General features: G+C 41.0%; 2 protein-coding genes across 3 annotated transcripts in view; one reads left to right on the forward strand and one right to left on the reverse strand.

Annotated features, from left to right (window-relative positions):
- Positions 1-239: 239 nt before the first annotated feature.
- Positions 240-3,878, reverse strand: parla (presenilin associated, rhomboid-like a). 2 transcript variants are annotated; one of them, XR_007813037.1, is made up of 11 exons: positions 3,698-3,878; positions 2,773-2,956; positions 2,559-2,663; positions 2,335-2,467; positions 2,109-2,204; positions 1,799-1,948; positions 1,544-1,614; positions 1,348-1,449; positions 1,110-1,173; positions 906-1,003; positions 524-549 (listed from the first exon to the last, which is right to left on the reverse strand). XR_007813037.1 is itself a non-coding variant. In XM_018676732.2 (10 exons), the coding sequence occupies exons 1-10, from the start codon at positions 3,775-3,777 to the stop codon at positions 381-383; spliced, it is 1,188 nt and encodes a 395-aa protein (XP_018532248.2). In that variant the 5' UTR covers positions 3,778-3,864; the 3' UTR covers positions 240-380. The 2 variants fall into 2 exon arrangements, 1 of the variants encoding a protein (XP_018532248.2); XM_018676732.2 differs by lacking the exon at positions 1,110-1,173 and having other exon boundaries at positions 240-549; positions 3,698-3,864.
- Positions 3,879-8,137: 4,259 nt separating this feature from the next.
- fgf12a (fibroblast growth factor 12a) overlaps positions 8,138-12,106 on the forward strand; it is a 37,594-nt gene continuing 33,625 nt past the window's right edge. The window contains exon 1 of the mRNA XM_018676743.2: positions 8,138-8,433. Within this exon, the coding sequence (XP_018532259.1) occupies positions 8,415-8,433 (19 nt within the window). The 5' untranslated portion in view covers positions 8,138-8,414. The remainder of the gene's footprint in view (positions 8,434-12,106) is intronic.

A 12,106-nucleotide genomic window follows, 5' to 3' on the forward strand; every position in this document is an offset into this window, starting at 1 on the left:
CCCCATTTTAAATCCACACCTTGAGGACTTGAGGCTAACTTGAGGCAACAAGAAGTTGCTGAAGGTAACTTAAGGTGAAACATCTTCAAGTTATTAAGAGGTAGGAGAGTGATGATATCTTCAACTTGAAAGGTTACTTGTAGGACAGCAGATGTTACCAGTCCACATAGTAAACATCTGGGTTGCAACACCAGGTGTGAAGTCTGTATGCCATTATATCAAACGCTCATTGCTAAACGTGGATGAAAAACTATATTTATTGATAAACAACAACATCCTAGTCCATCTCAGTGGATAGTTAGTGTCCTTGCATATTCTGAGGTAACTGTGAGGCAACTCCAGTCTTTTTTCAAAGTGGACCCCAGAGACCTTGCAGAGTTTTACTCTGGTCTGGGTCCTCCACCACCACCGCTGCCACTGTCGCCACCGACCCCGGGCCGGCCTCCAGGCCCAGATCCTTGGGCTCCTGGGGAACGCATGTCATGCCACATCTTCACAAGGGGCTCCCGCTTCCTCCATATAAGCTTGTGACCGTACGCCACATACCACCTGTAGGACAAGATATGTAAATGTAAGAGATGTAAGCAAGATCAATCGAACCAAACCACATTAAAAGCCCAAAAGCATCTACATTAGACCTGTTGCAGGTCTGATGTGGATGCTAGGTGGTGAAGAAACGGAACAAAATCTATCCATTCATGAAACCAATGAGATGTGTTTGAAAACTTCAGAAAAAGAATTTTGTCCAACTGCTCTCTCAGTACACTTCTCACCATCTCACCCTAACATATTTTGAGTAAAGGGTAAAAACAAGACTCGAGGCCACATCAAACAAAACTAAAACCACAAAAATACTAAAACATTTTGTGTGTCAGTGTAAAATAAATTAACATTGACACACTTACACTCCAAAGAGGGCTCCGCCAAGGTGAGCTGCGTGGTCGAGGAGCCGCCACCCCAGCAGAAGCCCTGCTGCATCAATGGCAACGAGCACTTTCAGAGCCTAAAAAAAGGATCATTAGGAACCTAAAGTTACTTATGGTAAAATACAATAAGGTGCATCAACAAAAAAGTATCTCTCTACCATGCATTCAGACATGCATACTTACACATTCACTCATTCATACACAGGACTTTGTCCAATTTGTTCATGCACAGATTTACATCTCTTGCCTGCAGTGAAAACATAACAAGGGAATGTCAACACCCTATTAAATGTCTGAATCACCAAACAGTGTTTTCATATGACACTTGAGAGGTGTTTATCTCCATAAAAAGAGGGTGTTTTCAAATCCAGCACAGTGCACACCCAAGGCCATTAGTGCACACAGACTGTGCCACACTTACATGTCCTGCTGTGAAAGTCACCATGGGGGCGAAAATTATGCCTAGTTTGGCCTCTGGCACCTTTGCACAGACAGCAGCCAAGACCGCCATGACAGCACCTGACTACAGATCAAACAAAAAAGATCAAAATCAAAATGCTAGGATTATTGTATTTCTTTTGTGTTAACATGTAAGAAGATTTTAGCAAATATCTTACTGCTCCTAATGATGGAGAGAGACGTCCAGTGGCAGTTTTACACATGTAGCTAAACATACTGGAAATAACACCTGAAAATACACACAATAAGTGAGAATGAGATATCACATTTTCTTGTACTAAATAGCCAATATGTATAAATACATTCAGTAAGAGATATAATATTAATTAGATTTTTATAGATTTAGTAAATGTTTCAATTCTGAATTTAGATTTGATTAAATGTTATCAGACTCTAGTCCTATATCAACTCACCAGCAGACAGGTAGACTGCAAGAAACTGCTCTTTCCCTAAGAGAGAGACAATTCCTGAGGAGAATGTCCACAGGACATACATGTTGGCCGCCATGTGGATAAAGGAGTAGTGGCTGAAGGAGGACAGGATCATGGGAAGGCAGCGTGTTTCTGGTGGAGAAGAGAGAAATGGACGCAAACATTAAACGTGCTGGGAACATGCAGGGGACTCTAGCTGCAAATTTTACACTTGAAAGAACATGAATGCCCTCAGCACTTTGTATTGTTTATTTAACTTTCCAAAAAAGCATGGTAGAACAGGCACACTCACTGGAGGCTGGGCTGGACGTGAAGTACTTCATCATGCTTCTTTGCATTGAAGGGATCCGCCACAAACACAGGACCACGGCATTTACTGCAATAATACCTGGAAAACATTCACAACAAAAGCTCCTGACTATGAGGAAATTTGGGGGTATATCAGAACAGGTGCAAATACATTTATGCTATCCATTAGATGTGGAACAAAATGAGTCTGTGTTTGCAAAGTAACCTACCTGTAACAGTCCTCTGTCCCTCTGTGAGGCTGCTCCAGAAGTCATCCGCCATGGACATCAGAATGATGAGCTGTCGCTGGAAGCCCGACAGCTGGTTCCACCAGTCATGCCAGTGGGCCATGTCCTGGGACCCCTGGTAATATGTGAATGATGAGGTGAATCACTGTGAGCAGCCAATTTGTTAACACTTACACTGACGTCAGTTTGTATTATTAAAGCATCACCTGTAAGATTTTTTCAGCCTCTTCTTCATCTTTTGCAGTCTGAACTCTTGACTTCAGGGTCTCGTACTGCAGAATGGCTGCCGCACCAAACGAGCAGCCTGTAAACTGACATGGAGTTAGAAAACATCCAGTGCCATCATACCGCCCCAAACCTCATCATGACATGCATCTATTTTCTCACTTTTATTTTAAACAACAAATCAGGAGGACCTACCCCAACTGTGAACATCAGCGGTTTGAACAGTGTCGGCCTGGGGACTTTGGGAGGAGGTGGTGGCCTCAGTGCACTAGCCTCAGTGGGTGAAGGTTTAGTTTCTTGACTAACATTGCCTTTCTTTGTGTCTGGCCTTCTGGCTTCCCGACGGAAACCACACCTCTGTTGGTTGAAGGGACTGACTCTGTCAAATAAGGAAGACACAGGAAGTATTAAAACTGGATTTACAGATAGACAGCTTAGGTAAATACACAGAAAAACATCAAAACATCAATATAAAAGCCAAGCAGTGAAAACTTTGAAGCTTGTAATAGTCCTATTTTATTGAAGGGTTGACTCAACTCTATGGTAATTCCTTTACTGTTGTTGTTGATAACAAAAGATTTTTTTTTATCGATTAATCTGCCAGCTATGTTTAGTAAAAATTGCTTTTCACGCTTTCTTAACGTGATGTCTTCGTATTGCTTGTTTTCCTAACTTACAGTCTAAAGGCCACATATTAAGTTAATATAAGACAATGAAAAGCAGCAAGTTCTCATAGGCTAGTTGAGTAGCTCGAGCCAGTGAATGTTTGGCATTAATCGATTAATCGACTGTTACAGTATATAGTCGTGTTACTGTTACTGTAACCAAATTCTTTTTTTTTCCTGATAATTTCATGAAAGCACCAGCTATATGATTAATGGAGTTAACAGTGGGCAGTAGGAAAAACAGGACATGCTCATTTTAAAAATCGTACAAGAAATAAGACAAACGGTGCTGTCTCTCAGATTTTTCTGTAAACAAATGAAAGCTGCTGTCTTCAGCCCCGTTGATCTCTTTACAATGACAGTTGGAACGGTTAGGTAATCACACACACACACACACACACCATGTCAGTGTTATTCAAAAACACTGTGACCCGAACATCTGGATATATGCTCACCTGGAGTTTCGTGAGGTAGTGTTATGAGATCTGATTAACTCTGTTTTGGCCCATTTCAATACACATCCTCTCCACGCCATGTTTGTGATGACCTCCCGCTTAAGCCCGTCCCACTCTGAACCTAATGCTGCGTTCAATGACTCATCTAAAAGCTCCACACTCAATACACTCCACCAGTCAGTCCGAACTGAAGAGGTCTCTTGGATGAGAGGTGAGACGTCTTCAAACATTTACAACAATGTCCAGACAAGGGGTTGTTTATTTTATCTGCCAATAAATATAGATCAGATTTTCATCCATTTATTTGTGTAATCTTTGAGCAAAATTAAAAAAAAATACAGAAAACCTGACACATATATAAAGTTCATGTAAAACTAAAATGCTAAGCAATTGCTTCATCGTGTAGCCTACATTCACTGTAAGTCTAAGCAGACTATATAGTCGAATGTACACATACATGTATGCTGTTTATAAATACATAGAGTAACGTATTATATTACACACGCAAAAGGCTGTTTGCTACTACACAGGCTTGCACCATTTCTAACCCTGTATACACAGTTAAAAAACAAACCAACAAAACAACAACAGCAAAAAGTCCCTTTTTCTAGATATACGTTGTTGTTCATTTGTTGTTCAGTGTGTGTGTATTCTACACTGAAAGCGCCTCGAAACAATGACTCCAATTCCTCGTGAGGTTAAACATACTCAAAGTTAGTTCTAATTCTGACATGACAATTTAGAGTACTTGAATGCACCAGAGGGTGTAGGCCTTTGTGATACAGCTTTTCTCCATAGATGGTACTTCACTTCCCTCTAGTGGCGTATTAAAGTACAGGTCTGTGTGGTCACATGGAGCCAGGAGTGTAAAAGTGATAACGTTCATTTACTCAAGTCATGCATTTAAGTACAAATTTGATTTACTCGTACTTGTTAAAAAAAAACAAAACAAACAAAAAAAACCCCAACAACATTATTTCATTATTTAAACTGTCACACTGTCAGGGATCACTGGGACACTTACATAGAAGAGAGACACAGGTGTTACTAATGATATTAATGATGTCATTAGTAACACCTGTGTTTTTCCTTCTTTGACAGTCAAATGTATGTGAAATAGGTCTGTTGCTATAAATCACCAACTGTAAGAACAGTTAAATTATGTATTAATGCATCAGGAATAATATAGTGTTTTTGTTTTTACTTTTGATAGTTTAAGTGTATTTTAACATTTTTGCTCTTTTACTTGATTAAAAAGTTAAATGCAGGATTTTTACTTGTGACAGTGTTTTTTTCCATTGTTGTATTACTACTTTTAGTTCAGTAAAGGATCCAAATACAAAAGCTGTGAGCATAAAGGAGAACAAGAAGATGGAGAAAGCGAGAGCACTGTAAAACAACATGTGTCAACATTTGTATATAACATATTCTTCTGTATATCTAAATTATGAAAATAGAATTAATGGCTTGTCTTTTTATTCTTCCTCTAAAACGTCTGGTAAGAACACTGAAGTTTGTTTTTATCAAAACAAGACAAAAAGTGGTGTAAGCCCTAGACAGCGTAGCTGAGCAGTATTAATAGCACTAGGTGTTGCTATTGGCATCTGGACGAGTTCCACAAACTTCTCACAAGCCTGCCAGTGACTCCAGAAATAGGTGAAGAAGGTGGAATTTACCATGAGGAGGCTGCACTGCAGTGTCTGCAGAGTAACTAGGGCTCTCCTCCAATGCAATATCTGCACTTGACGTGCTGGGCTACTTTAGCTGTGGACAATATTGCACAGAGAAATGCTGTAATAGAGCTGGGACAGAATAAAAGAAGTGTAGGAGAATAGCTACTCAGGTAATTAATCTTAACTGAAGCAGACAATGCACCCTGCGGGGACATTATAATACAATCTCACTTCTGCAAGAAAATTATATAGTCATACAGAAAAGTGGGGGTGTTGATTTTTCAGGGCAAAGATACAGTGTACAAAGGAAGGAGAGCAGTACGCCTTTGTCACTGTAGGGACCCAAGGACACACTGCCAAGTTAGATGATATCCAATGGGTGCAGGTCTGGGGCAGGGGAGGACAGGGAGATGTGGGAGAGGAGGAAGAGGAGTAGTGGGGAAGAGGAGGGAAGGGAGGTATGACGGCGATAGGAGCACAGAACTCAGGGCAGATCGAGGTGGGGGAGAGAGGAACAGAAAGAGGGAGGAGGGCGGATAAAATGGGGGTGAGAATCAGAAATATTTGAGTGGCAGCCAGAGTTAACTCAGGTAAAAGCTATTTGTGATTTAGATTTTGGATAAACAGCTGTACTATGATGCAACCCTGCTATGCAACAACACAAACCTCACACACACACACACACACACACACACACACACAGTCACAGTCATCTCTCTCTGAATCCGTAGAGGACTTTAGGTTCCATTCTGATCAATGCAGTGCATTTCCCCCCCCAGCGGAGGTGTCCTCTTTCAGGTCCTCTCATTGATTTGCTGTGAACCGACGCCAGCCAGGATCCGCCAGTGTCGGCAACAGGGCACGCAGGGCCTCGGTCATGTGACAGGAAGTCACTTGTCATTAATTTAGGTCCACACCATTCATCTCACTGGACCTATGTACGGGTAGAGGAAATAATAACAACTCTGAAGCTTAAATCTTGCATCTGTGCTGTGATTCAGATCCATAGGCAGAAGCATGATGCCGGACGTCATTTGGCCTTGAGGCTTCTATTTCAGCTCAAAGGCTACGAAACATCTTATACCAGCAGCACAGTCTTTTTATACCATCAGAGGAAACTCTAGCTGTTATCATAGCGTCCCATCAGAGTGCTGACGGGGAGCTTTCTAAGACGCTGATCAATGGACCTGTGAAATAATACCACACTGTCACTTGTTTTCTGTTTTTTTTCCTGCATAGATTTTGATACTCGGTGGTCGGTGTGACTGTGGTATTCAGCAGTCAGAAGCAATCATGCAATGTAAAGTGGACACTGAGTGGGATTTCAGATAACGGAGTCCTGATGTTATTTTAACTAAAATACCAGAGAACAGTTCACAGCATCAACCTCTCACTACTCTAATTGAATAAGAGTATTACAAAAGAAGCTGTTTATGTAAAGGTGTTTTTTTTTATTTATTTGGGGTAAAAAGAATAATTATAGAATAAGAGGGGCACTTGAATAAATGTGAGAGTGACACACTCTTGTGCACAAACTGTACCTCTGCATACATATCTGCCCTGGCAGTTCACACTGACATGATTTGGTTACACAACACCAGCTTTTTGCACAAACCCATTACAACTGGAACGGCCAGCTCATTCTGAATACGCAGGCTTTGTCTGTACTGTACAGAACACAAAGTCTATCAGAATTCTACTGCAGTATAATCAAATAACAGGCACAATAACGAGTCAGACGCTCAGGACACGACCATTGATCCGTGATTCACTCATTAAATATTGATGTCTCTCGGCAAAATATCATCTGCCTTTGCCATCAGTCAAGCAACATGGTACAGTATGTGGTCAGCAGGTGTGTGAGGACAGAGCTCATCTCTATGGGCAGGAAGTGGAAATTACTTGTTATAGTTTTTTGTTAGTTTTGCAGAAAATGTTTAAAAATAGGAAAGATTACATGGAAACACCGGCACTGGCACAAGGTCATTTTTGAGATACATAGGAGTGCGTTATACTGTAACCAGACTCTCACTGTCTTTACTGGGGCATGTGCTTACGTATTACATATATTCCCACCAAATGGCTTCACAAAACCCTGAAACAGATTTCTATTCAGTCTTACACAGTACATATTTTATGTGCCACTAGTGATTTTTGTTGTAGACATGAAGGTCTACAAATCTGAAGTGTATTCACAGCATTCTTGTTTATATAAATTTGTGGTGTCATGTAAGTCCATATAGGCTGGGTAAAGTATGCAGGATGGCAGAATAATCATTCATTCATTCATACACAATGCATAAATATAAAAGAAACACTGTTTTAACTGATCCTTATGGGCTTTGTTTAAGAGAGTAAAGAAGTAATGTACAAAATTCTAACAGAATTACTTCTAAAGACTTCTAAAACCACATTTAGCTTGAGGAAACTTTAAATAGAAAAAAAAGGAATTGATTCGGTTTCATCTTCACAAAATAGAACATATTTTTGTGTGCAGAGTCATCAGTATAAACTGTGAGCACGAGGTCTCACTGTCAGTTTGAAAGGAAATAGAAATCTCTTGTTTGGCTCCACTGTTTCAGCACAACAGTGAAAGAACAGCTCCTGACAAAAACAATACTGTACTCCTGCATCAAGACACAATGCACACACCCTGCATCCGCTCACCCCTGCAAAATACACACACACACACACACACACACACACACACGCACACACTTAGTCCCGCCCCTCCCTCCTTCTTTACCTGAGTCCTCAGTCCACCTTACTCAGAAACTCTTGCAAACACCAAGGGGATATAAGCGCGAGCTCACTGTAAGGTCTTTGCATCCAGTGTCACTCCCACGCGCCTCAGGGAAGTGGGGTGGTCCCAGAAGGAGCTCGCTTTACGATTTGTTTCTCGAAACAAAGCAACTTGCCTCACTGCTACCGGCGCCCCCGGCGGCTGCCCCAGCTGAAGAAGCGAGCGCGCACCAACAGCTCCAAACGCATTCCCTCAGCCCATACGTCGTCAGTATCTGCCAACTTCTGCACCGCAAGGGGACATGGGTGATAAAAACGCCGGTAAGAAACTTCCACGTGTTCGTTAATGAATGAATCATGAACTCATTTTGTGTTTATGTTTACTTATAAGTTAGTTATTTCTGGGGCGTAGCGCTGCTTAATTGTGTGGATTATTTGAGCACACACTGCGGAACACACGAAAAAAAAAAAGCCTTATAACTTTGTTACTGTATCAGCTGCATGCAGCAGCAACACCACACTTTCATAGCCCAAGCTAGAACTTGAGCCAGTGAATGTTGATGATACTGTATATGTGCGATAACCGACCACAGATCAGCACATGCTTCATTGCTGCAGCGCGATTCTGCTGCTGCTGTATTCAGGCTTCACAGCTCAGTCTACAGCCTCGAATAGTTTGCTCTCACCCTAAAGCACCTTAAACCTCACCAGCATTAAGACTGATCAGCACTAATAGTCCACACATATTGTAAAGCATCTAAATTTCATATGAGGTACAACTTGTGTTAAATATTAGGCCTCCGTTACACTGTTTTCACCCCCCGTGGTAAACGGCTTTAGTCTCCCTGCCGAAGCCTTCCTTTACTCTATCAGTGCTGTCAGCTGATTTAGACAAAAACTGCTGGCTCTCCACTTTTTTCGGTGAGATGAATGTGCTGCTGTTGCCCGTGCAGCGGCGGCTATGTGGCCTCAACGATCAGCAAGCGTGTTGTTGACAAAGCTTTTCAACTCTGCCAGTAATGGGCTATAGAGGCTGTTATTCTAAAGCTATAGGATGCCCAGAGTCTGCTGCATGAAAAACTAGATGCTGCCTATGTGCAGCTTAAAATATGTAACTCACTTTACAACAGCACATGTCTTCGTGTGGTTGTGTTTTTGCAGGGCAGTTTTAAGGATGCACGAGGTTAAAGCCACAACAAGCACATGAAATATATTTGGCTAAGGGACGGGGTGCCCTTGTTAAAGTAGGGTAACCTTTCTCTGTCTTTGTCACTTTGTCCTGTTTCACCGGAGTTTAACAGTAAAGCAAAATACAGAAGTCACGGGGGTGTGCAGTACATGTCAAGGTAACTGGGCGTGGGTCTCCTGTCTTGTGTACAGTTTGAATTTCACCTGCATCCTCAGGGCTATAAACCTGACTTTCACCTTTCTTAAACTCACAGTGGCATCTGCAGAGTTTATGGCCTCATTTATTAATCCCTTTCAAGGAAAATGAAGCATTCACCACCACAGATAGTTTTATGCTCCACTGTCATGCATAATGTCTCTGTTGTTGTTAATACTTCCCACCACAGTACAGTGTTTGCATCATTGTATTGTATTTCAGGAGAGGTGGATTGTGTGGCAACTTTATGATTCACGTCATCTCACCGGGCCCTGTGGGCCTTTTCCTTCATCACTGTTCAACAGAACTTTGTAATGCCCCATGTACACTTAAACTGTGGAAACATTATGGCAGCAATGGCAATTCAATCAGCTGAATCAGTTAGGGTTAGAGTTAGTCAGTCATACAGCTTATATCCACAACAGAAAGTAAATAATAGCTCGATACAGTATATTCATTTGATCTTGTCAGGTATTTTTCTTTGAGACCAACAGTTTGCACTGTTTCCTTCTCTCTTGCCATGACACACTGTTTGTGTCTCTCTGGTTCTTATATGATGACAGCAAGGCTTATTTATTTATTTCTGTTTCATTCATCCTGTTTTTAGGTGCATAACTAATGGTCAGCTTTTTATTCACTATTTCATTGATTAACTGATAGATAAAAATTCTTAGATTGTGTGGTGTTTTTGTTGTGGTGGTATCTGGTGTGACCTGTCTGACTTTGTCTCTTGTTGTTTGTATCTGTGCATTGCTGAGAAAACTATTTTCGCTCCAAAGTGGGCAACTGCTCTGGGACCCTAAAAGCCCCAGCTTCACTATGTAACAATTGGTTTGTGATAATGTGATTGATTTTTAATATTGCGGGGGATTATGCACCACAGAGATTCAACTGACACAGTAAGGGTGCTATGGGTCCTGCTGATCTTGAGGACCTGTCCTGAAGCTTTTTTTTATAAACCGATGCTAATACTGTGTTTACACGCTCAACACGTGAGAATGAAGAATGGGGGCTTAATAGGGGCCCAGTAGCTCATGTTTACCCTGGAGCCCACAAGCACACTAGTCCAGCCATAAGAGACAATAGTGTACCTTTATACATTGTGGATGTTTCGGCACATTCAGTCATTTATCCGTTTGAAAAAACTATTACACCATAGGTGATAAAGCAAATTTCAGTCAGTGTTTCTGTATTCCAGTGGATGAGGCCTTTCTCACTGACCCAGGTGTCTCCTAGGTCAAGAAAGAAGGAAAAGCTCTTCATGAACAAGTGCACACATTCGTTTAGCACTGCTGCTGATTTCATTTTTCACATCCCTCTTTCATCCTCTCACTCTCCTCATCTGTTAAATCCCCTCTTTCTCCATCATGCGCACAACAGCAATCTTAACCTTTCATTTCTTACCCCCCCCAAACATATTTGCAGTCTTAACAATCGCATGATTTCAAAATCCTTCTTCCCCTCTCTCTTTGTCTTTCTGTCTTTCTCTCACTCTCTCTTTCACAATATGCTGAGAACTGCAGTCTTAACAATTTAGAGTTCATTTGAAGCTTTGGATTGGGTGTTAATTTGCTGTGCTGTTTGTTACTAAAACCTGTCACCACAAAGCAGGAAACTATAGACATTATTAGTAATTGAAAATACACACAATAACATACATGTAGTATCCCTTATTTGGCCATAGGGATACACAGCAGGCCTCCTGAAAAACAAACAACAAAATCCTAACATGTGGTTAAAAATGTAGTTGCATCTTTGATATTGTGATGTTGGACGTTATGTATGACAAGTATCTTGTTGCTCTGTTGTTGAGTTCCTAGCCCCAAGTTTGCACACTTGTCACTCTGCACAAGATTGTTGGCAGCTCCACTTAATGCAACCATTAACAGTTTTGTGGTGCAACACAGAGTCTGCTTTTGCTTTGCAGAATATGAGAATGCTTTCTGGTGTTTCAGCAAATGGTAGTCACCATCAGCAGTGACTCAATGCTGTTGTAAACACGGTATGTTTTATTCCTTCTGTTGGTTCTTCTTCTTCTCTGCATAGACTGTTGTAGCTGAACATTAAAACCAGTACTGATGTAGAATTTAGCATCACAGATGCTAATTCATTTTCATGTGTGTGAATGGTCACTGAGAGCAGAAGTATGGATGTTGTCAATGCAGTTTAAAGGTTTTTACTCCTTTTTTAGATGAGTTTTGGCAAACTTTGAGTCTGTTTCTGGTTTACATTTATCTCAATACAGAATAAAAATTATACGTGTTGGCACCTTGGTTGAGACAATGCAGACAATGTTTTTGTCAAATATGTTGGTGCAAGGCAATGTAGTTGTACCTCTAAATTGTCTGCACTGCATTAACATGCACAATATGACGCTTGTAAAACAGTCGAATTAAGACTAAGAATATTTGATATCATTGTAAACCTGTACTGCTGTCAGAATATTCTTCACAACACTACTCTTGTGAGCCAGGTTTTTAAATGATTAAGTGGCTTTTTCATATGTTTTGTAGTGATCTGTTTTTGTCATCCTTCGTGCCCCGCTGTGGGCAGCTCTGCTGTAAACACTTACCAATAACTGACTCATCCTAACAGTAGTTGTACATTTGA

This window comes from Lates calcarifer, linkage group LG4 (genome assembly GCF_001640805.2).
Source record: "Lates calcarifer isolate ASB-BC8 linkage group LG4, TLL_Latcal_v3, whole genome shotgun sequence".
Classification (NCBI taxonomy): Eukaryota; Metazoa; Chordata; class Actinopteri; family Centropomidae; genus Lates; species Lates calcarifer.